Consider the following 25,830-nt stretch of genomic DNA (forward strand, 5'->3'; position numbering starts at 1 on the left):
ATGTACTAGTAAGCATGGCTAGTAAGTTTGCAGGTGACACTAAAGTGATATCATAGGTAGCCAAGATGGTTATCAAAAATCACAGCGGAAAGACAATACATGATTACAATCGAGCCATTTACAGTGTGTAGATACATGATAAGGGAATAACATTTAGTGCAAGGTAAAGCCAGCAAAGTCCGATCAAGGGTAGTTCGAGGGTCACCAATGTGTTAGAAAGTAGTTCAGCACTGCTCTCTGGTTGTGGTAGGATGATTCAGTTGTCTGCTAACAGCTGGGAAGACACTCCCTGAATCTGGAGGTGTGTGTTTTCACACTTCTATACCTTTTGCCTGATGGAAGAGGTGAGAAAAGGCAATGGCCAGGGTGCGACTTGTCCATGATTATGCTGCTGGCCTTGCCGAGGAAGCGTGAGGTATAAATGGAGTCAATAGAGGGAGGTTGTTTGTGTGATGAGATGGCTACGTCCATAATTCACTGCAATTTCTTGCGGTCTTGGTTCCCAAACCAAGCTGTGATGCATCCCGACAAAATGCTTACTATGATGCATCTGTAGGAGGTGAGAGTTGTAGGGGATATGCCAAACTTCCTAAGCCTTCTAAACAAGTAGAAATATTGATTAGTTGGGCAAGTGGGCTGAGGTATGATTCATGGAGTTGAATGCCGATAGGTGCAAGGTGTTCCAATTTGGGATGTCCAACCAGGGCAGGACGTTCAGAGTGAATGCAGGGCCCTGGGGAGTGTTTTCGAGTAGAGGGATCTCTAGTACACTGAGCGTGGCATTACAGGTAAATAGGGTGGCCAAGAAGATGTCTGGTACATTGGTCTTCACCGGTTAGAGTACTGAGTATAGAAATGGTGATGTAATGTTACAGTTGTACAAGACATTGGTGAGACCACATGTGTAGTGCTGTGTTCAGTTTTGGTCACCATGTTACTGGGACCATGGTGTTCAGATGGAAAGGTTGCAGAGAAGATTGATGAGAATTTTGCTGGGATTTGAGGGTGTCAGTTATAGGGAGAGGTTTGGCAGGCTAACGGATTATTGGAGCACAAGAGGCTGAGGTGATGTTATAGAGGTGTTAAAATCCAGAGAGGAATAGATAGGGTGAATGCACAGAGTATTTTACCCATAGTAGAGTAATCAAGAACCAGAGGACATGGGTTTAAGATGAGAGGAGAAAGATTTAATACAAAACAGATAAACTTGTTCCAAGAAAGGATGGTATTTTGGAAGGAGCTGCCAGAGGAGGTAGTTGAGGCAGGTACCATAACAGCATTACAAGACCTTTGAATAGGTACATGGATAGGAAAGGCTTGGATGGATCTGGGTGAAAAGTGGGACTAGCATAGATGGAGCATCCTGTCAGCGCAAACATTGGTTGAACAGTTCTATGTACTCGCGATAAGCTTTCTATAAATGAAGGTTTGGGGGGTTTTCTGTAGTCAAGTCAATGATTTTAGGGGCACCATTAATGTTTGTTGGTCCATATGTAATTAATGAATTCATTCATTTGATTTACATGTGAACACTTGAACATGATGTCGTTACTCTGTGCATCAGGATGATTATTGCTAATCACTGTCTGTACATCACTCATCCATGGCCAACACACACAGTGAGTTGAGGAGCGATGAGATACAATGTGCATAGAGACACAAGAGACTGCAGGTGCTGCAAACTTCAGCAACACACAAAGTGCAGGAGGGACACAGAGAGTCAGGCAGCATCTGTGGACGTGGCATTTCAGGTCAGACTGAAGATCAGACTGAAGAATGGCCCTGACTGAAACGTCACCTGTCCATTCTCTCCACAGATGCTGCCTGATCCACTGAGTTCCTCTAGTGCTGTGTGTTTGTACAAGTGGTGATAGCGGTGCTAATGCTGCTCAGAGCAGCTTCAAGGTGGAGGAGCCCCTAGGTGGAGCAACTTCAAGGTGGAGTGGCCCCTAGGTGGAGCAACTTCAAGGTGGAGTGGCCCCTAGGTGGAGCAACTTCAAGGTGGAGGAGCCCCTAGGTGGAGCAGCTTCAAGGTGGAGGAGCCCCTAGGTGGAGCAACTTCAAGGTGGAGTGGCCCCTAGGTGGAGCAACTTCAAGGTGCAGGAGCTACAAGGTGGAGCAGCTTCAAGGTGGAGGAGCTCCTAGGTGGAGCAGCTGAACATGTGGCACTGGCTGCTCAACTGTTCAACACCACAGCACTCTATTCCTTTGGAGCACAGGAGGGTGAGGTGTGATCTTATAGAGGTATATAAAGTCATGAGAGTAATAGATCAGGTAAGCGAACAGAGTCTCTTGCCCAGAGTAGGGAATCGAGAACCAGAGGACTTAGATTTAAGGTGAGGGGGGGAGAGATTTACTTGGAACCTGAGTGTTAACGTCTTACACAAAGGGTGGTAGGTGCATGGAACAAGCAGCCGGAGGAGGTCGTTGAGGCAGGGGCTATCGCAGCATTTAAGAAACATTTAGACAGGTACATTGATAGGACAGGTTTAGAGAAATATGGGGCAAATACAGGCAGGTGGGGACTAGTGTAAATGGGACATGGTGATGGGACATGTGTGGGCAAGTTGGGCTGAAGGGCCTGTTTCCACGTTATGGTCACTGATAACAAATGCTCAGCCTCATGGCATCAGGATAGAGCTCAATGGCTCTGTATTGTCACATCTGCACAACACAGTGAAATCCAGTTGCCATATGTTGGTGCCATTTATAAAGAAAAAGACCAAAGTCCAAAGTCCGATGCATGTTCTGGAAGCCCAGGTGAGGCCCAGGCTGCTGCAGTCCGCAGCCCCCACACTGAGCCAGTGAGGCTGGGGGTGTGGTATTCTGGAAGCCCAGGTAAGGCCAGGTGAAGCCCAGGTGAGGCCCAGGTGAGGCCCAGGCTGCTGCAGGCCACAGCCCTTTCACTGAGCCAGTGAGGCTGGGGACGGGGCGTGCTGGAAGCCCAGGTAAGGCCCAGGTTGGGCCAGGTGAGGCCCAGGAGAGGCCCAAGAGAGGCCCACGCTGCTGCAGGCCACAGCCCTTTCACTGAGCTGGTGACGCTGGGGACGGGGTGTGCAGGAGGCCCAGGTAAGGCTAGGTGAGGCCCAGGTGAGGCCCAGGCTGCTGCAGGCCACAGCCCTTTCACTGAGCTGGTGAGGCTGGAGACGGGGTGTGCAGGAGGCCCAGGTGAGGCCCAGGCTGCTGGAGGCCACAGCCCTTTCACTGAGCCAGTGAGGCTGGGGACGGGGTGTGTGTGGGCAATGCCAGTTGACGGTACTTTGTTGTGTGCAGGGTGCAGCTGCCAACCCTGAGAACCAGGACCAGCAGCAGAAGCTACGGGAGGCAGCCGAGGGTCTGCGCGTCGTCACCAACTCTGCCGCACAGAACGCCATCAAGAAGAAGCTGATCAACCGGCTGGAGGTAACGTTCACCGTTCTCCTGCCGCGCTCCTCCAGTGTAACATGTACCAGGGAATCCCGGAAAACTAAACTCAGCATGCTTGGGATCTGAAACAAACCCGGAAATGAAAAGGGGTGGCGTATCGGCGCAGCGGGTAGAGCTGCTGCCTCACAGCGCCAGAGGCCCGGGTCCATCCTGACCCAGCCACTGTTAGTGTGGAGTTTGCACGTTCTCCCCATGACCACTTGCGTTTCCTCCGGGTGCTCTGGTTTCCTCCCACATCCCAAAGACGTGCGGGTTTGTAGGTTAATTGGTTCTCTGTAAATTGCTCCTCGTGTGTAGGGAGTGGATGAGATAGTGAGATAACATCCAGCTAGTGTGAATGGACGATCGATGGTCGACGTGGACTTGTTTCAATGTTATATCACTAAACTACACAGTGTGTCAAGCAGGTCTGTGGAGAGAGAGAGAGGGTTAATGGGTTGAGTCAACGACCTTTTGTCACAACTCAGGGTGGGGGTGAACTGGTGGGTGTGGGGTTTACAATCTTCAAAGCAGAGCTGTGGGGAGGAGTAAAGGGCCTGTCCCACTTGGCGATTTTTTTCAGCGATTGCCGGCGTCATTGACTGACATATCAGTGTCACTGAAAGATTTTGAACATTTCAAAATCCAGCAGCGACAAAAAAAATGTTGCGACACTTGAGGAGATTTAAACTGATGATAGACACAAAAAGCTGGAGTAACTCAGTGGGACAGACAGATCTCGACCTGAAACGTCACCCCTTCCTTCCTCCAGAGATGCTGCCTGTTGAGTTATTCCAGCTTTTTGAAAATTAAAGTGACAGTCCCAAGAATCACAGGATCCCCTTGGTATGAGTGCTGGTGATCTGTGGTCAGAGTCTGAGTTTGGTTTCTCCAGCAGAGAGGAGACTATGATGTGGGCATCGTGTGCAGGTGATGAGATGGGAAGTGCAGGTGGATCACTGCTTCATCTGGGAAGGTTGGCTCTCTGGGTAGAGGGAAGGGGAGAGCTGGATAGGCAGGTGCCAATCTCCTCCTGTCTATGAAGGAATGTAGATGCTGGAAAATCCAATGTAGACAAAAATGCTGGAGAAATGCTGGCTCAATATTCAGGAGGGATAGAGAGAAAGGAAAAGGAGGTGGGGTAGCGTTACTGATTAGAGAGGAGATTAATGCAATGGAAAGGAAGGACATTAGTTTGGAGGATGTGGAATCGGTATGGGTAGAGCTGCGAAACACTAAGGGGCAGAAAACGCTGGTGGGTGTTGTGTACAGGCCACCTAACAGTAGTAGTGAAGTTGGAGATAGTATCAAACAGGAAATTAGAAATGCGTGCAACAAAGGCAAAGCAGTTATAATGGGTGACTTCAATGGGTGACTTCAAATTGGCAGGGGTGCTGAGGAAGAGGATTTCTTGGAATGTATGCGGGATAGTTATCTAAATCAACATGTAGAGGAACCAACGAGAGAGCAGGCTATTTTAGACTGGGTATTGAGTAATGAGGAAGGGTTAGTTAGCAATCTTGTTGTACGTGCCCCCTTGGGCAAGAGTGACCATAATATGGTTGAGTTCTTCATTAGGATGGAGAGTGACATTGTTAATTCAGAAACAAGGGTCCTGAACTTAAAGAAAGGTAACTTTGAGGGTATGAGACGTGAATTGGCCAAGATTGACTGGCAATTAATTCTAAAAGGGTTGACGGTGGATATGCAATGGAAGACATTTAAAGACTGCATGGATGAACTACAAAAATTGTTCATCCCAGTTTGGCAAAAGAATAAATCAGGGAAGGTAGTACATCTGTGGATAACAAGGGAAATCAGGGATAGTATCAGAGTGAAGGATGATGCGTACAAATTAGCCAGAAAAAGCAGCATACCTGAGGACTGGGAGAAATTCAGAGACCAGCAGAGGAGGACAAAGGGCTTAATTAGGAAAGGAAAAATAGATTATGAAAGAAAACTGGCAGGGAACATAAAAACTGACTGCAAAAGTTTTTATAGATATGTGAAAAGAAAGAGATTAGTTAAAACAAATGTAGGTCCCTTGCAGTCAGAAACAGGTGAGTTGATCATGGGGAACAAGGATATGGCGGACCAATTGAATAACTACTTTGGTTCCGTCTTCACTAAGGAAGACATAAATAATTTGCCGGAAATAGCAGGGGACCGCGGGTCAAAGGAGTTGGAGGAATTGAGTGAAATCCAGGTTAGCCGGGAAATGGTGTTGGGTAAATTGAATGGATTAAAAGCCTATAAGTCCCCAGGGCCAGATAGGCTGCATCCCAGAGTACTTAAGGAAGTAGCTCCAGAAATAGTGGATGCATTAGTAATAATCTTTCAAAACTCTTTAGATTCTGGAGTAGTTCCTGAGGATTGGCGGGTAGCAAACGTAACCCCACTTTTTAAGAAGGGAGGGAGAGAGAAAATGGGGAATTACAGACCAGTTAGTCTAACATCGGTAGTGGGGAAACTGCTAGAGTCAGTTATTAAAGATGGGATAGCAGCACATTTGGAAAGTGGTGAAATCATTGGACAAAGTCAGCATGGATTTACGAAAGGTAAATCATGTCTGACGAATCTTATAGAATTTTTCGAGGATGTAACTAGTAGCGTGGATAGGGGAGAACCAGTGGATGTGGTGTATCTGGATTCCAGAAGGCTTTTGACAAGGTCCCACATAAGAGATTAGTATACAAACTTAAAGCACACGGCATTGGGGGTTCAGTATTGATGTGGATAGAGAACTGGCTGGCAAACAGGAAGCAAAGAGTAGGAGTAGGTCCTTTTCACAATGGCAGGCAGTGACTAGTGGGGTACCACAAGGCTCAGTGCTGGGACCCCAGCTATTTACAATATATATTAATGATCTGGATGAGGGAATTGAAGGCAATATCTCCAAGTTTGCGGATGACACTAAGCTGGGGGGCAGTGTTAGCTGTGAGGAGGATGCTAGGAGACTGCAAGGTGACTTGGATAGGTTGGGTGAGTGGGCAAATGTTTGGCAGATGCAGTACAATATGGATAAATGTGAGGTTATCCATTTTGGTGGCAAAAACAGGAAAGCAGACTATTATCTAATGGTGGCCGACTAGGAAAAGGGGAGATGCAGCGTGACCTGGGTGTCATGGTACACCAGTCATTGAAAGTAGGCATGCAGGTGCAGCAGGCAGTGAAGAAAGCGAATAGTATGTTGGCTTTCATAGCAAAAGGATTTGAGTATAGGAACAGGGAGGTTCTACTGCAGTTGTACAGGGTCTTGGTGAGACCACACCTGGAGTATTGCGTACAGTTTTGGTCTCCAAAGCTGAGGAAGGACATTATTGCCATAGAGGGAGTGCAGAGAAGGTTCACCAGACTGATTCCTGGGATGTCAGGACTGTCTTATGAAGAAAGACTGGATAGACTTGGTTTATACTCTCTAGAATTTAGATTGAGAGGGGATCTTATAGAAACTTACAAAATTCTTAAGGGGTTGGACAGGCTAGATGCAGGAAGATTGCTCCCGATGTTGGGGAAGTCCAAGACAAGGGGTCACAGCTTAAGGACAAGGGGGAAATCCTTTAAAACTGAGATGAGAAGAACCTTTTTCACACAGAGAGTGGTGAATTTCTGGAACTCTCTGCCGCAGAGGGTAGTCGAGGCCAGTTCATTGGCTATATTTAAGAGGGAGTTAGATGTGGCCCTTGTGGCTAAGGGGGTCAGAGGGTATGGAGAGAAGGCAGGTACGGGATACTGAGTTGGATGATCAGCCATGATCATATTGAATGGCGGTGCAGGCTCTAAGGGCCGAATGGCCTACTCCTGCACCTAATTTCTATGTTTCTATGTTTCTAAACTCAGCGGGCGAGGCAGCATCTATGGAGCGAAGGAAATTTTTAACGTTTCGGTTCAAAACAAGTCTGAAGAAGGGTTTCAACCCGAAACGTTGCCTATTTCCTTTGCTCCATAGATGCTGCCTCACCAGAATCTGAATCAGAATGCTTTATGTCACATACAACGAGATTACTGTGTCTCTCCATTTAAAAGAACTTCAAACATTCACATATACTTTTTACACTCCCTCCCTCCCCAAACCCACCCATGGATTCCCATTTACATAAATTAACACTGTCTCCCACCCCCCCCTCCTTCCCCATAACCCGCTCCCGAGACAGAGTTCAGTTCCAAGATTGCTGATGGGTAAAAGCTGTTCTTGAGTCTGGCAGTGCGTGACTTTAGCGACCGTACCTTTTTCCTGAGGTCAGCAGTGATAAAAGGTGGTGACAAGGATGTGTAATGTCTTTCACGATATTACAGGTCCTGCTGCAGCATCTGGAGTGGTAAATGTCCTCCAGAGGGGGCAGGGGGAGTCCAATGATTCCCTGGGCAGTTTTTATCACCCTCTGGAGAACTGCTGATCAGCTGCTGAATAGTTCCCAAACCAGGCAGTTATGCAGTAAGTCAATATGCTTTCTACCGAACAGCGGTTGAAAGACTCCAGCAGTTTAGCAGTCAGATGGGCCTTCCTCAGTGTTCTGAGGAAGTAAAGTGTCTGTTGCGCCTTTTTTACAACTACAGCAGAGTTCACAGACCATCAGATCCTCACTGATGTTGATCCCCAGAAATTTAAAACTAGACACCCTCTCCACCTCCTCACCCCCTATCTCCAGTGGCCTGAGCTCCGCTCTATGTCGCCTGAAATCAGTGATGATCTCCTTTGTCTTTTTAGTGTTCAGAGAGAGATTGTTGTGAGCACACCACTCAGAAAGTCTGTGCACCTCCTCTCTATAGGTGACCTCGTTCCCATTTGAGATGAGCACCACCACGGTTGTATCGCCCGCAAATTTTATGATCCTATTTGCGGGGTGATGGGGCAAGCAGTCATGTGTGTATAGGGCATAGAGGAGCGGACTGAACACACAGCCCTGCGGGGCTCCTGTGCTGAGGGTCAGGGATGTCGACGTGTAGGGTCCAAGTCTCACCGTCTGTGGGCGTTCACTGAGAAAGTCCAATATCCACCGACACAGTTGACTGCTGAGGCCAAGGTCTAGCATTTTTGTGATCAGCTTGCTGGGTATGATTGTATTAAAAGCTGAGCTGTAATCAACAAAAAGCATCCTGACATATGACCCCTTCTCCTCTAGGTGTTGTAGTGCAGCATGGAGGACAGTGTTTATGGCATCCTCTGTAGATCTATTAGCCCTATATGCATACTGGTGTGGGTCGAGTGAGGGGGGGAGAGATAATTTAAGGTGACCTAGGACCAGCCTTTCAAAGCACTTGCAGACTACAGATGTAAGAGCAACGGGCCTGTAGTCATTGAGGGAGTTGACGTTTGTCTGCTTGGGCACCGGGATGATAATGATGGTTTTCAGGTACGTTGGTACGGAGGAGTGTGCTAGGGAAAGGTTAAAAATGTCTGTGAATACCCCAGCGAGCTGGTGAGCAGAGTCCCGGAGCACCCTGCCTGGGATCTCATCCGGGCCAGCAGCCTTACTAGCATTAACAGTTCTCAGGGCCCGCTTTACCTCCTCTAACTGGAGGGTAAGTGGCTGGTCAGCAGGGTCCAGTTGGAGAGAGGTTTCTTTCATTCGGACCTCTCTCGAAATGGGCAAAAAAGTGGTTGAGCTCCTCTGCCAGCGATGTATTTGCAGCTGTCGGTGGGTCCCTGCAGCCCCTGAGGTTTGTTAGGTGATGTATTCCCTGCCACATGCGTGCTGTATCCCTGGAGGTGAAATGGTCCGCGATCTTCTCCTTGTAGGACATTTAAGCTGATTTAATGCCCCGCTTAAGCTTGTGTCTGGCAGCGCTGTACAGCATTTTTGACTACCACCAATCTCCTCATGTTACTTGGGAAGGTGCTGTGGGTGTGGGCTGGAGAGAGATCGTGGAGTCACGCAGTGAGTGGTCCCTGTGAATCGCGGAGAGGGGATGAGTGTCACCACATGACTGGTGATGGGATCACGTTGGAGCCAGCAGGAATCGTGAGGGAGGTGACCGGAACTCCTGGTTGGACAGCCTGCTGCTGCAGTTAGACCATTCGGCCCATCAACTCCACCATTCAATCATGGCTGATCTCTCTCCCTCCTAACCCCATCCTCCTGCCTTCTCCACATAACCCCCGACACCTGTACTAATCAAGAATCCAACAAACACTGCCTTAAAATTGTCAGTCTGTGGCAATGAATTCCACAGATTCAGGAATAAATGAATTCCTCCTCATCGCCTTCCTAAACATACGACCTTTTAATCTGATGCTGTGGCCTCTGGCACTGGAGTCTTCCACATGTGATACCACACTGCAATGGAGGCAGTGTATGAATGGCATTGCCAGCTGTTCACCCCGTCCCTGTGCCCAGCCAACTGCATGATCCGCTCACCGCTGCCACTCTGTCACTTCAGTCAGTTTTAGTTTTCAGCGGACAGACTATACATTGTGGCCAGGTTGTGTGTGGGTCTGGGGCCACTGTCGGTAGAGCCCACACATCACTGGCTTGGGGTTACACGCACACGCATGTGCACACACACACACACACCATGGTTGAGGATTACACGCGCCGTACGTACAGGCGTGCTGATGCGATGTTCCTGTGTGTGAGCAGAGCGCAGCCAAGCAGGCAGCTGCAGCAGCGACACAGACCATCGCCGCATCCCAGAATGCATCGTCATCCAACAAGAACACGGCGGCCCAGCAGCAGCTGGTACAGAGCTGCAAGGTGGGTGTGGCCACGACCCCTCCCCACCCACACTGTTACCCCTGTTACCCCCACACCCCTCCCATTACCCCACCCCTCCCTCTTACTCCCTATATTGTGCTGGTGGGTGTGTGGTGGTGGGGTCCCCCTGCTCTTCGTGCTGCTGTGGGTGGGCTCAGTGCTGTGGGGGGTGGGGGGGTTGTGGGAAGGGGAATGAGCCAGTGGGGGGGGGGGGGGGGGGGGTGGGTAGGTGCTCAGGGGGCAGTGTGTGGGGGGGGGGGGGGGGTTGTGGGGCAGTGGGTGTGGGGCAGTGTGATGGGGGGGGGGGGTGTGCTGGATGGGGCAATGGGGGTGTGATGTGGGTGGGGCAGTGGGTGTGGGGCAGTGTGATGGGGGGGGGGGGTGCTGGAGGGGGCAAAGGGGGTGTGATGTGGGTGGGGCAGTGGGTGTGGGGCAGTGTGATGGAGGAGGGGTAGGGGTGGGGGCCGGTGTGCGTGGGTGAACCCTACCCTGTGCTGAACTTGTCTCTCCCCTGCAGGCAGTGGCCGATCACATCCCCCAGCTGGTGCAGGGGGTCCGGGGCAGCCAGGCCGAGACCGACTGTCTCAGTGCCCAGCTGGCACTCATCATCGCCAGCCAGAACTTCCTGCAGGTCAGACTCACCTCCCCCACCCCGCTCTCACTATCCTCCCCCATCTCTCCCCTCCCTCCCTCCCTGATCCCCTCCCTCCCTCCTTCCCCGATCCCCTCCCTCCCACCTCTCTCTGCCCACCCTCCCCCCTATCTCCATCAATCCGGATAAACTCTTCCATAAATTAACGGACATGAACATTGACCCCTGCATCTGTCACTGAATCTACAGCTTCCTTTGGAACAGACAACAGAGGGTGAAGATACATAACACCATATCTCACCCTCTGCACCTCAGTACAGGAGCCCCTCAGGGCTGCGTCTTGTCACCCTGGTTATGCTCACTCTACACAAATCAACTCACTTCCCAGTATAGTTCAGTTAAAATATATAAATACGCAGATGACACAACCATCATAGGTCTCATCTCAAACAATAACGAAACAGATTACCGCACTCAAACACACAAAGCAGTCACTTGGTGCACAGACAATAACCTCCTACTCAACACATCAAAAACACACAAACTTATCATTGATCTCAGACGTAAGGCACAACCCAAGACCCCCCTACTCATCTCAGGCGAACCCATATCCACTACTGACTCATTCAAATTTCTTGGCACTCATATAAGCAATAACCTCAAATGGAAAATCAATTCAGACCACATTTATAAAAAAGCCAACCAAAGATTTTTCTTTCTCCGTCAGCTCAAGAAGTTCAGAGTGAGGAAACATCTCCTAATCCGTTTTTACACAGCCATCATCCAAAGCATGCTCACTTCATCTATAACAGTTTGGTACAGCAGTTTAGACACTCACTCCCGAAATAAACTACAGTGCATTGTCAACAAAGCATCCAAAATCATCAGCACTCCCCTCCCATCAATAGAATCACTCAATATCAAACGGTCCATGTCAAGGGTGAAGAAAATCATTTCTGATCCCTCCCACCCAGCTCACTACATCTTCCACCTGATGCCGTCAGGAAGGCGCTACAGCTCACTGCCCGCCAAAACATCACCATTTAAAAACAGTTTCTATCCACATGCAATTCGAACTCTGAACACCCTATGACAACCTATCACATAGCCACCTCGTGCATGTACTGTATACGGTTTGTTGTTGTGTTTTTATGTTTTCATGTTATGTTTGACGGGAATCAGCTTACTGTATAACATCCTGTACTGAACCTGAATTCCACCAGCTTGACTGTGTGGTCATTAAATAATCTAATCTAATCTAATCTAATCTCCCCTCCCTCCCCCACCCTCCCTCCTCTCTCCCCCCAATCCCCTTTCTCGTCCCTCTCCCTCCACCCTCCCCTCTCCCCTCCCACCCTTCTCTCCCCCACCATGAACCTGCACTCATAGATCCCTCTGCTCTACAACACTCCCGAGGCCTACCATTCACTGTGTAGGTCCTGCCCTTGTTAGACACCCCAAAATGCAACACCTCAACTTCTCTGTATTAAATTCCATCAACCATTCCTCATCCCACCTGGCCAATCGATCCAGATCCTGCTGCAACCGTTCACAACCATCTTCACTATCTACAAAACCACTAACTTTTGTATCATCAGCAAACTTGCTAATCTTGCCCTGTATGTTCTCATCCAAATCATTGATGTAGATGACAAACAGTAATAGGCCCATCACCCAACCCTGAGGCACAACACTAGTCACAGGCCTTCCATCATCACCCTCTGCTTCCTTCCATGGAGCCAATTTGCTCTTCATTCAGCTATCTCTCCTTGGATTTCATGCGATCTAACCTTCCAGAGCAGCCTACCATGTCGAATGGGAACCTTGTCGAATGCTTTGCTGAAGTCCATTTACACAACATCTACAGCTCTGCCCTCATCAACCTTTTTGGTCACGTCTTCAAAAAACTCGTTGATAGTTCCTGCAGCCCTTCTCGAATAGAGGCACAACATTTGCCGTCCTCCATTCTTCCGGCACCTCTCCTGTATTTGAAGACGACTCATAAATTTCAAAAAAGAGCTCCCGCATTTGCCCTTGTTCTTTCCCAGAATGCCCTCGGATATATCTGATCAGGCCCTGGAGATTTGTCTACCCTCAAATACAACAGTACCTTCAGTACTTCTTTGACGGTAACACTGACTGCTCTCAAGGCACTTCCAGTGACTGCTCCAATTTCCTCCGTCCTACTGTCTTTCTCCTCAGCAAATACAGAGGAGAAATACTCATTGAGGACCTTGCCCATCTCCTGTGGTTCCACACAGAGGTGACCGCTTTGATTCCTGAGAGGTCCCACTCTCTCTCTAGTTACCTTTTTTCCCCTTATGTGTTTATAAAATATGTTGGGATTGTCCCTAATGCTACTCACCAGAGCTATCTCCTGGCCCCCTTTTGTCCTTCTGATTTCCCTTTTCAGTTTATTCTTTAGTTCCTATAACTCCTCCAGGGATGCACTTGATCCCAGTTGCTTATTACCTGTCCCATGCATCCATCTTGTTCTTGACCAATGCCTCATTTTCATAAGATCATAAAGAATAGTAGAATTAGGCCATTCAGCCCATCATGTCTGCTCTGCCATTCAATTATGGCTAATCTATCTCTCCCTCCTAACCCCATTCTGCTGCCTTCTCCCCATAACCCTTGACACCTGTATTAATCTATCTGTCTCTGCCTTAAAAATACCCACCAACTTGGCCTCCACAGCCTTCTGTGACAAAGAATTCCACAGATTCACTCCCCTCTGATTAAATAATTTTTTCCTCATCTTCCTAAAACAAAGTTCTTTAATTCTCAGTTTTTAAGTCTGAAGAAGGCTTTCGATCCAAAACGTTGCCTATTTCCTTTGCTCCATTGATGCTGCCTCACCCACTGAGTTTCTCCAGCATTTTTGTATATCTTTAATTCTGAGGCTATGACCTCTAGTCCTAGACTCTCCCTCTAATGGAAACATCCTCTCCACAAATTTCTCTCATCAGCCAAGCTCCTTATGTTTACCTGCCTTGCCCCTCACTCTAACTGGGATGTGCATTTCCTGAGTTTTTGTCAGTACACTTTTAAAAGCATCCCACTTGGCCGATGTTCCTTTCCCCTCAAATAACCTGCTCCAGTAAATTTCTTCAGACTGAGAGTCAGGGATGGGGATCCCTGGATGTAGGGGAACATAGATAACAAAGCAGAGCCGGCATCGATGACTCATGAAAGATGGAGCCCACAATGGTCCATTGTTGGCTGGGGACGAGGTGTTAATGAAGGAGTATAAATGGAGAAATTAGTACGAGGTCTAGGGTGGGGGAGGGAAGAAACGTTGCTTGAGGTTCGATGAATCATTATACATGCTGCTGGTTTGTCAGAGTTGTATAGAGTGTGGGTGTTGTTCAACATGGGGACAGTCAGCGTGAGGTGTTGGCGGGGCTGTTACTGGCTCATGCTCCTGCCTCTGTGGGTTAGTTGCTGCTTTAAGTCTCGTTGTAGTGGCCGTGTCGCAGACGAGGCCATCACTGGAAGCCAATGTTGATAAAGGGGGGTGGGGGGAGGGGGGGAGGGATTTCACCTTGATGTTCCGACAATGATCGATGTTTAAAGAATAGATAATCAGGTTATTATATCACGTTGAAGATACACACTAAAAGCTGGAGTAACTCAGTGGCATCTCTGGAGAACAAAGAATAAAGGTGAAGGGGAAAAGATTTAATAGGAATCTGAGGGGTAACTTTTTCCCACAAAGGATGGTGGGTGTGTGGAACGAGCTGCCAGAAGAGGTAGTTGAGGCTGGGACTATCCCAATGTTTAAGAAACAGTTATGGGGCTGTCCCACTTCGGCAACCTAATTGGCGAGTTTAGACAAGTTTGCCCTTGACTCAAACTCGCAGCATGGTCGACACGTGGTCCTAGGAGGTCCTCTGAGGCCACTGGAACTCTCCTTTTTGCTCGAGGGAAGTTCCCACATACTCGCGGCTTCAGCTAGGTCACGGAAAAATGTTCAGCATGTTGAAAATTTTTCTGCGAGTAAAATTTGGTCGGCATGGTTCTTTTTAACTCGTAGTGCAGTGGAGTGGGGTCATTGGAGTTTTCAGGACCCAGGAAAACCGACCGGTAGGTTAAATGCCCGCTAAACTTTATTATACTTCTTAAAAGTGTCTCCACTCCTTCTCCCCGCCCTTCTCTCCCCTCTCTCTCCTCTTCTCTCCACACTTCTCTCCCTTTCTCTCCTTCTCTCTCCCCCTCTCTCCGTTTCTCTCCCCCCCCCCACACCCCCCCCCCCCCCCCCCCCACGCTCTCTAAAGGACTTACTGCCATTTACCCTCCTCTTCATCGCGGGTGTGAATTTCAGACAGCGCTCCTCCGCTTTCCCCTGGCCCCCGCCTTTGCGATCTGTGTGTGTGTGTGTGTGTGTGTGTGTGTGTGTGTGTGTGTGTCCGTCCCTGTGTGTGTGTGTGTGTGTGTGTGTGTGTGTGTGTGTGTGTGTGTGTGTGTGTGTGTGTGTGTGTGTGTGTGTGTGTGTGCGTGTGTGTGTGTGTGTGTGTGTGTGTGTGTGGCGTGTGTGTGTGTGTGTGTGTGTGGTGCGTGTGTGTGTGTGTGTGTGTGTGTGTGTGTCGCGTGTTGTGTGTGTGCTCGCGTTTCCAGCTCGCGGCGGACGGTCGATCCAGCTCGAGGTTTTTCAGGCGAGTGCCCTCGAGCTTGAAGGTCGAAGGCACACTTCTTAACTCGCGGATTAGGTCACCGCAGTGGCACAGCCCCTTTAAACAGGTACATGGATAGGAAAGGTTGGGAGGGATGTAGGCCAAACGTAGGCAGGTGGGAATAATGTAGCTGGGAAATGTTGGCCAGTGTGGGCAAGTTGGGCCGAAGGGCCTGTTTCCACAATGTATAGCTCTATGACTGACGTTTCAGGTTGAGATCCTTCTTCTGATTTTGAGGATCTCCTGTCTCTCCGACGAGAGTTCCGTATCATCCTCCCATCCGTAATTTTATGAATATGTTCTATATCTCTCTACATCACCGTCTATATCTCTCATTTCTCTTTCTCTTACCCCTGACTCTCAGTCTGACGAAGGGTCTTAACCCGAAACGTCACCTATTCCTTTTCTTCAAGGACGCTGAGTTACTCCACCATTTTGTGTATATCTTTGGTTTAAACCAGCATCTGCAGTTCATTCCTCCACATCATCCATGGTCATCTTCCAGTGGTCATCTTCTAGAGGGTCAGCAGGGCAGCAGTGGTTTGGGGGCCTTTAGTCAATGGTGCTTTAACTAAGAACAATCCCCGATTAGTAAAGTAAAGGTCCACTGAGAAAGCAGGCAACAAATGTCGTGTTTAGCACCATTGCAAAGCCCAGTCTGCGCTCGGGGTCTTATGGTGGGTAGCGTGATCCAGGCGAGCCCCAGGCTTCTGCAGGGCCTGTGGCCGTCTCCTTCATCCGGGTCATCCAGCTCCTTGCCTGTCCCTGCCATCCACCTTCATGCCCCCGGGGGGGAGGTGCCTCCTGCAGCCGACCTCGAGGGTGTGTGAGATGGGACCCCGGTTCACTATCCCACCAGCCCTTGCTCCTCACGCCCTTCGTCACCGGCTCCATCCTCTCCGGTCTCTCTGGTCTTCGGGAGGCTTTGGTCATCGAGTCATAGAGTGATACACTTGGAAACAGGCCCTTCGGCCCAAACTTGCCCACACCGGCCAACATGTCCCAGCTACACTGGTCCCACCTGTGGTCTATATCCCTCCAAACCTGTCCTATCCATGTACTTATCTAACTGGTTCATAAATGGTGGGATAGTCCCTGCCTCATCTACCTCCTCTGGCAACTTGTTCCATATACCCACCCCCTCAGATTCCTATTAAATCTTTCCCCCTTCACCTTAAACCTATGTCTTCTGGTCCTCGATTCCCCTACTTTGGGCAAGAGACTCTGTGCATCTACCTGATCTATTCCTCTCATGATTTTGTCCACCTCTACAATATTGCCCCTCATCCTCCAGTGCTCCAAGGAATAGAGACCCAGCCTCCTCAAGCAACATCCTCGTTACGGTCCCTTCCTGCAGGGTGGGATCCGTGAATCTGCGCTGCTGCAGACCACGCCTGTGCTGCTCACCTGTGACCTTGTGTCTCCCCTGCAGCCCGGAAGCAAGATGGTGTCGTCGGCCAAGGCAGCGGTGCCCACGGTGACCGACCAGGCAGCTGCCATGCAGCTGGGGCAGTGCGCCAAGAACCTTGCCACTAGCCTGGCCGAGCTACGCACATCTGTACAGAAGGTGAGTAACCTGCCCGTGGACAGTCACTGTGGAACATGCACTTGTTTCAGTGCAAGATGGTGGTGTACATTAAACGATGTACTCAGCGGCAGGGGGCGCCTCAGTGGCGGTGAGGCCTCGTGATCCACCCGTGCGATGATCGTGGGGGACGGTGGGAGAACAAAGGGGAGCCCGGTGTGAGGGAGGGGGCACTTTAGGTTAGAACCCTTTGCCCAGTTGGTTGGTTGGCACACGGTAGACAGATACAGTCGCCTGTCTTTTCCCTTTATTTTCACTTTTAATTTAATTATAATTTCACATTATGGCAGAAACAATTTCCCTCCGAGGATGAATGAAGTCGTATCGTATCATATGATACGACACGTGCATGTATTTCTTTTTCTTCATTCCAAGAATAAATGTATCCAATTATTAACAATAATGATATTTACAAAACAAGCAATTCCAACACACCCACCAGCATCTTACAAAAATGACCAAATCTTCTTGAAACTTTCTATATAACAAGGTAGACACAAAAAGCTGGCCTAACTCAGCGGGACAAGGAACTCTGGGGAGAAGGAACATATGACGTTTCAGTCTGAAGAAGGGTCTCGACCCATGTCACCCATTCCTTCTCTCCAGAGATGCTGTCTGTCGCTGAGTTACTCCAGTTTTTTGTGTCTATCTTCAGTTTAAACCAGCATCTGCAGTTAGAAACATAGAAACATAGAAAATAGGTGCAGGAGGAGGCCATTCGGCCCTTCGAGCCAGCACCGCCATTCATTGTGATCATGGCTGATCATCCCCAATCAATTACCCGTGCCTGCCTTCTCCCCATATCCCTCGATTCCACTAGTTGCTTCCTGTATATATTACAATGCTGATCCAGGTGCATGCATCCCCCCGCGATGCCCAACGGTCCAGGAACACCTCCATGGTTCCTTTTCGAGGGATACCCGGGCACGAACGTAACCCAGGAAAAGGGGCAGGCAGTCGGCTCGGGCAGAGCCCTCTTGTGCCTGGCACCACGAATGGCCAGCGTGGCCCAGGCTCAGGAGCAACCTAACCAAACCTGGACATCCTCTGCTCCAACCACTCCCCTACGCACAGGCTGCCCAGAGGTGAGGGCACTGGGGTTAATGTGTGGCCAGGCCAGGAGTGTTTTGTTGGAGTGAACCGTGTAGCGGGAGGAGATCTTCACCAGGCACAGTAACGAGGCATTGCTGTCTGCTTTCTCCGAGCACAGGCCCATGAAGCCTGCGGACCCATGGAGATAGACTCAGCCCTGCAGTCAGTGCAGACCCTGAGGTACGAGCTCCAGGACGCCAAGCTGGCCGCAGCCGACGGGCAACTCAAACCGCTGCCCGGCGAGACGGTGAGTCTGACCATCCCTCTGGCCATCCCCGGCCGTGGGAGGGTGGGGGGGAACACTCGGGTGGGGACGGGACAGCGCCGGAGAGCCGGGATCGATCCTGGCTGCGGATGAGGCGCAGGTCTGTGCCACGTCTCCCTCCTCCAATCACCGCATTCTATCCTCAGTTCCACCCCGCTACCTCCGCCTCTGACCGACACCTCCCTCCTCCAATCATCGCGCTGAATCATCAGGTCCCGCCCCATTGCCTGATGAGCGACGTCTCTCGTCCAATTGGTGCCCTCGATCAGCAGTCCCACCCCCACTGTCTCGCGGAAAGCGGAGAATTTGCCGCGTTTTAAAATCCGGATTACAAAAACTTGGGGGGGGGGGGGGGTCGTCGCCCATCTCTCAAAACAGAGGGGGGACGTGTTCCCCCCAGCCCCCCCCGCGGGATTTCCGCCCCTGCCCCACACTAACACCCCCTACAACAACACCCACCACACTAACACCCACCACACTAACACCCCCCACGCCCCGCACACCAACCTTGTTCATGCCTTCATATCCCTCTCTCCCAAACCCATTCTCCTGCCTTCTCCCCATAACCCCTAACGCCCGTACTAATCAAGAATCTGTCAGTATTTGCCTTAAAATATTAATTGACTTGGAATCCACGGCCATCTGTGGCAATGATTCACCACCCTCTGACTAAAGAAATTCCTCATAATCTCAGTTTAGTTCATCAGTTCAGTTTAGTTTATTGTCACGTGTAGCAAGGTGCAGTGAAAAGCTTTAGTTGTGTGCTAATATTCGACTGGTACGTCCATTAATTGTGAGGGTGTGGCCTCTGGTTCTAGACTCTCCCACTAGTGGAAACATCCTCTCTACATCCACACTTTTACTATTCTGTAAGTCTCAATGAGGTTTCCCCCTCATCCTTCTAAACTCAAGCGGGTACAGGCCAAGTGCCGTGCCGTCATATGTTGAGCCACTCATTCCTGGGATCATTCTTGTCCCAGTCATTTACATTGAAAGCAAGTGCCCACACCCAGACACTGAGCCTAGAGCTGTTGGTGCAGAGACCGCTCCCTCTGTAACACCCGGGACAATTCGTCCCTTCCCACCCAAACCACCCCGTCCCCTGGTACTGTCCCTTGCAACCGCAGGAGATGCTCCACTTGTCGCTTTACCTCCCCCCTCGACTCCATCCAAGGACCCAAGTAGTCTTTCCAGGTGCGGCAGAGGTTCACCTGCACCTCCTCCAACCTCATCTATTGCATCTGCTGTTCCAGGTGTCAACTGCTCTACATCGGTGAGACCAAGCGTAGGCTTGGCGATAGCTTCGCCCAACACCTCCGCTCGGTCCGCAATAACCAACCTGGTCTCCCTGTGGCTCAGCACTTCAACTCCCCCTCCCATTCCGAATCTGGCCTTTCTGCCCTGGGCCTCCTCCATGCCAGAGTGAGTCCCACCGCAAATTGGAGGAGCAGCACCTCATATTCCGCTTGGGGAGTTTACACCCCAATGGTATGAACATTGACTCTCCAATTTCAGGTAGTCCCTGCTTTCTCCCTCCTTACCAGCTCTCCCACAGTCTACTGTCTCCATCTCTTCCATTCTTCTTCCTCCCACCCCCACATCAGTCTGAAGAAGGGTCTCGACCCAAAACTACACCTACTCCTTCACTTCATAGATGCTGCATCACCCGCTGAGTTTCTCCAGCATTTTTGTCTATTTTTGAGCTGTTAGAGCTGAAGTGAAGAGATGAGATGAGCAGCAGAGTTTGAACCTGCCTGCTGTGTATCCTTCACCTCCCAACGTTCCAGTCTAATTAAAGTACATTTGTAAACAGAGGTCTCAGAGATCAATCAGCTCATTCATCCTTGCCGGCCTGAGAATTAGATCAAGGCTTCAGGCGATACTGTGTGAAATAAAGTGTTGGAGTAACTCAGCGGGTCAGTCAGCATCTCTGGAGGACATGACGTTTCGAGTCAGGGACCTTCTTTACTTATGCATGTTCTCCAGAAATGCTGCCTGACCCACTTAGTTACTCCAGTACTTTGTTCTTATTTGTGAACCAGCATCTGCAGTTCCTTGTGTCTCCTTGTGGCACCCAAACACTTGGAACTGTCTGTGAAGAACACAGGTCCGAGAACAGTACAGCACAGAAACAGGCCCTTCAGCACACAATGTCCATGCCGGACACAATACCAAAGTAAAACTAATTCCTGCTGCCTCCATGTAATCCATGTCCTTCAATCCCCTGTCTATGTAAGTGCCTAAAGCCTCTTAAAAGCCACTATCATACCTACCTTCACCATCACCCTCAGCATTCCAGACACCCACCACCCTCTGTGTCCCACACATCTCTTTTAAACGTTTCCATTCTTGCTTTGATGCCTATTTCCTCCAGTAATTGATACTCCCACACTGGGGGGCCAACGTTCTGAGTGTCTATCCTATCTGTCTCTCTCACTTTTGTAAATCTATCAGTGGTAGAGCTGCTGCCTCACAGTGCCAGAGACCTGGGTTCAATCCTGACCTCGGGTGCTGTCTGTGTGGAGTTTGCACGTTCCCCCTGTGACCACTTGGGCTCTGGTTTCCTCCCACATCCCAGACGTGCAGGTTAGTTGGTGAGTTAGCCTGTTGAAAATTGAAGATCGGATGTGTAGGGAGTGGATGAGAAAGTGGGATAACATAGACCTAGTGTGAACGAGTGATCGATGGTCAGCATGGACTCAGTGGGCTGAATGGCCTGTTTCCATGCTATCTCTAAACTATATTAAACTAATCAGGTCTCCCCTCAACCTCCAATGTTTCAGTGAAACCAATTCCCGGACTGAACCTACTAACTCCCCATCCCATACTGACCTTTCTGTCCTGGGCTTCCTCCATGTCTAGAGTGGGGCCACACATAAATTGGAGGAACAGCTCTTCATGTTTCATTTGGGTAGCTTACAACCCAATGGGTATGAATATTAAATTCTCCAATTTTAGGTAACTTCTTCAAACACTGAACCCTCCCTCACTCTCCCTTCCCCCTCCCTCTTCCCCCTCTTTCACCCCCTTCCTACTGTTGATGTTGATGACCTAGTTCAACATTTCACAATGATCTTGGGCCCACACCATTCCTAGCCACCAATCAGCCTATCAGGAACTTCCTTCCAGAGGTTACCTGAGGTTATCTCTTGTCCTCCGCGAATTGTCTTGTTTTTTCCTCACTTCCAGTTTTCCTCCCACTCTCCCGGCTACAATCAGTCTGAAGAAGGATACTGACCCAAAATGTCACCATTCCGTTCTCTCCAGAGATGCTGCCTGACCCGCTGAGGTACTCCAGCACTTTGTGCTCTATCTCAAATATTGTCCAGTCTCTCTCTGTAGTTAATATCCTCTAATTTAGGCAGCGTACTGCCAAACCTACATCTGCACCCTCTCAAACACCTCCACATCCCCCCAGTAATGGGGCGAGCTGAGCTACCATGGAAGGTACACAAAAAAGCTGGAGAAACTCAGCGGGTGCAGCAGCATCTATGGAGTGAAGGAAATAGGCAACGTTTCGGGCCAAAACCCTTCTTCACACAGAGCTACCATGGATGTTGAAGATTACATGGCAGCCACTGCTCATTGCTGGTGATCTTGAACCAGAGTTTACACACTGTGGGATCTGACAAGGATGTGTTTAGGTCTGAGACCAGTGAGTTTGGGGGCCCTTGGGGAATAAACTATCGAGCAAGAGAGTGGCCATTGTCCGCAACTGGACAGCGTACCATAGAGTATCTGGGCAATCCCTCTGACTGCTTCCGCTTCCCATTCCTCAGCCAGGGAATGTTGCTGTGAGGTAGACTGCAGTCCTGTGCTGGTGTCAACCTTCACCACAGCTACACACAACTCAGACAAGACCATCTGACCATCAATATCAGATGTAGAGCTGGACACAAAACGCTGGAGTAACGCAGCATCTCTGGAGATAACAAATTGATTCAGTTTAATTTGAAGATACAGTGTGGAAACAGGCCCTTCGGCCCACCGAGTCCCCACACACGAACACTATCCTACACACACCAGGGACAATTTACAATTATACCAAAGCCAATTAACCTACAGACCTGTACGTCTTTGGAGTGTGGGAGGAAACCGGAGCACCCGGAGAAAACCCATGCAGGTCACAGGGAGAAGGTACAAACTCCATACAGACAGCACCCGAGGTCAGGATCGAACCCGGGTCTCTGGCGCTGTGGGGCAGCAGCTCTACCGCTGCACCACCAATCCGCCCTGACATCTTGGGTTGGAACCCTTCTTCAGACTGGAGCTGAGGAAGGGTCTCTATCCAAAATGTCACCTATTCCTTTTCTGCAGAGATGCTGCCTGGCCCGCTGAGTTGCTCCAGCATTCTGTGTCCATCTTTGGTATAAAGTAGCATCTGCAGTTCCTTCCTACACAACATCAGATGCAGACTCTGCCCTGAGCACCAATCTTGTGGGCAGGGGTAACGCAGATACACCAGTCAGTACCTTCAACATGTATCACACTGAGACATGGAGCATTACAACATTGGGAACACTGTTGACCTTGCGGTAATGGAACCCCTCTCTTGCTGCCTTTCCAGCTGGAGAAATGTGCTCAGGACCTGGGAAGCACATCCAAGGCCGTTGGCTCGTCGATGGCACAGCTCCTGACGTGTGCGGCACAGGGCAACGAACACTACACCGGTGGGTGACTCAGTGCAGTGCACAGGCCAGGCCAGGCCAGGCCGTCAACAGCAGACATTCAGACAAGTATATCGTCGTGAAGGGTTTAGAGGAAAATGAGTCAGTGCAGCCTAGAATGCCAGCTTGGTCAGCAAGGCCAAGGTGGGCTGAAGGGCCTAGCTCTGTGCTAAATAACTAGGGCTCTATAACAGCAGACTCGTAGAATTGAACTTTAGAAATGTGCATGTTGTTCAGGGTGTTTTTCCCTGCTTCGTGGCCTGTGATCGATCGTCTGTAGAAGTTTGTAACATGGTGAATCTGCTCCCAGTGCTGAGGCAGTGGAGATGTAGTGTGAGATCTTGGCTGTTGCCAAGCAATGTAAAGCTCTCAACTATTAAGGGCAAAGGTTGGAGACTTCAATGGGAATCCCATACAGAGTGGTTGTGGTGGTGCAGTGTGAAGAGATACTTGAGGCTCTTTGACCCAAGTGCTTGCATTGCTGAGGTATACGAGGCTGCAGACCTTAAGCAAGTAAATGGGACCAGTGTAGGTAAGTACAACATGAACTTTGTGCATGGTGGGATGAAGGGCCTGTTTCTGTCCTGTACAACTCTGCCCCTGTGAACTAGCAGGAGTCTGACAGTCAGATACCATTTATGCAAAAAAAACAGTGGAATGGAGTACACGTTTAGTTTTGAGATACCTCCCTTCGGCCCACCAAATCCACACCGACCAGCGATCACAAGAACACTAGCACTATCCTACACACTGGGGACAATTTACCACGGCCAATTAACCTACAAACCTGTACGTCTTTGGGATGTGGGAGGAAACTGGAGCACCCGGAGAAAACCCACGCAGTCACGGGGGGAACATACAAACTCCATACAGACAGCACTTGTAATTAGGATCAAACTCAGGTCTCTGGTGCTGCAAGTCAGCAACTCTACCAGGGTCACCGTGATGCCCTAGTAAGCCTGAAGTTGTGGAGTATAGCTCCACGGTATATCTACAGCCGGCTGAATACTCAGTGAATACTCCATGGTGAGGCAGAGGAACAGCTGTACCGTCTGGAGATGAGATGTTGGCCACAGCACCGCACCAGGCTGTTCCCCACAACCCTGGCTCCCCGACAGAGCCTGAAAAAGCTCCATAACAGCCCAACAAAACTTCTCTTTATCAATGGGCTGTTGTTCTGCAGAAACAATGCCTCTTGTCTAGGGTTTCTCCAATAGGGGAGAACATGCATAAACTTACTGTGCCAACATTTATGACTGGTAATACTATTATAAAACAAACTAACTAGATGGCCACAAAACACTTTGTGATGTATCGTACTGAGGAAGTGAAAGATACTATATATATTCAGACTTTTCTGTAGCACTCTGTATCCAAGATGCTGCCATTTATGTGTAAATATTCAAACAGCTTTTAGATGTCTTTACCGTTGAATGAAGGGGAATCCTCGATAAACGGACTGCCGGTTCTACAAGCAGCAGCAACCTCTGCGGAGGTCTCTGTGTCTGCCTGGCACATTCCCAATGCTTCTACTTCTACTTCTGCAGGCAAACTAGGGCAAGTCCCCAACGCAGAGACATATTCCATGTATTCATTTTAATAAGCATGACACAAGCAGAAAATACAAGTCGATTGAAGCCACATTTACTGTAGATGTCGGGAATCGAGGTCAGACTGCTCTGTCCGGTGAAGACAACACTTTCAATATTGACACACTGGGCAGATTTCATGCACTTGGGCACATGGGAGGCAAGTGTATTTTCCAGGGTACGTTGGGATCAGGAAGCTTCATCACCACAGCCATCTTTGTGATTATTCTTGCTGTCGGTCCCACGACCCTCGAGCATATTATCACAAACTCCCACCTCATAAATGACCTCCCTCACTCTGGAGCGGCACGGTGGTGCAGCGGTAGAGTTGCTGCCCTACAGCACCAGAAACCCCTGAGATAGACACAAAAAGCTGGAGTAAGGCAGCGGCTCAGACAGCATCTCTGGAGTAAAGGGATAGGTGGCGTTTCAGGTCAAGACCCTTCTTCAGACTCGGATTCGATCTTGACCGTGAATGCTGTCTGTATGGAATTTGTACGTTCTCCCCGTGATCTGTGTGGGTTTTTCTGGGATCTCGGGTTTCATCCCACACACCAAAGGCATACAGGTTTCAGGGCCAATTGTCTTGGTAAAATTGTACATTGCCCACAGTATGTGTAGGATGGTGCTAGTGTGCAGGGGTCGCTGGTCGGCGCGGACTCGGTGGATCGAGGGGACCTGTTTCCACACTGTATCTCTAAACTAAACTCAACTAAGAAACAAAACTCTCCCTCTCATCACGTGGGTTCCTCCAACTCCTCAGAAACGTAGGTTGAATGGCGACTGACAATTATTTCTGAGGGTGGGTTGGTGCCAACGCAAGCAAAGAGTATGTGTGATGGGGCAATAAAATGCAGGAAAGTAAAATCAGGCAGAAATGGACTGAGATTGCTCTTCCTGAAGCCAGTATTGACCCAATGGGCAGAATGGCCTTCTTTAATAATAATAATAATAATAATATCTGTTATTATCATTGCACATCAGTGCAACGAGATTTAGTATGCAGCTTCCAACCGATGTAAAATAAATAGCTGTGTGACGTGACCATCCAAGGGAGACAGTCCTGGGAGGATGGGGGGCACTCAGCAGGGCCGGTTCAGAGCCGCTATAGCTCTGGGAATTAAGCTGTTTCTGAGTCTGGAGGTTCTGGCGTAGAAGGCATTGTAACGTCTGCCGGAGGGAAGTAGTTCGAACAGTCCATTACAAGGGTGTGAGGAGTCTTTATCGATGCTGACGGCCTTCCTGAGGCACCGTGTGTGGTAGA

The 25,830-nt window shown here is 49.6% G+C and overlaps 1 protein-coding gene across 1 annotated transcript in view; it reads left to right on the forward strand.

The window, feature by feature from the left end:
- Nucleotides 1–25,830, forward strand: part of tln2b (talin 2b) — a 321,397-nt gene that overhangs the window by 188,904 nt on the left and 106,663 nt on the right. Inside the window, 6 exon segments of the mRNA XM_055662804.1 lie at nucleotides 3,274–3,402; nucleotides 9,987–10,100; nucleotides 10,618–10,731; nucleotides 16,801–16,935; nucleotides 18,164–18,292; nucleotides 22,878–22,980. Of these exon segments, the coding sequence (XP_055518779.1) occupies nucleotides 3,274–3,402; nucleotides 9,987–10,100; nucleotides 10,618–10,731; nucleotides 16,801–16,935; nucleotides 18,164–18,292; nucleotides 22,878–22,980 (724 nt within the window).

The sequence above is a fragment of the Leucoraja erinacea genome, chromosome 36 (assembly GCF_028641065.1).
Source record: "Leucoraja erinacea ecotype New England chromosome 36, Leri_hhj_1, whole genome shotgun sequence".
Classification (NCBI taxonomy): domain Eukaryota; kingdom Metazoa; phylum Chordata; class Chondrichthyes; order Rajiformes; family Rajidae; genus Leucoraja; species Leucoraja erinaceus.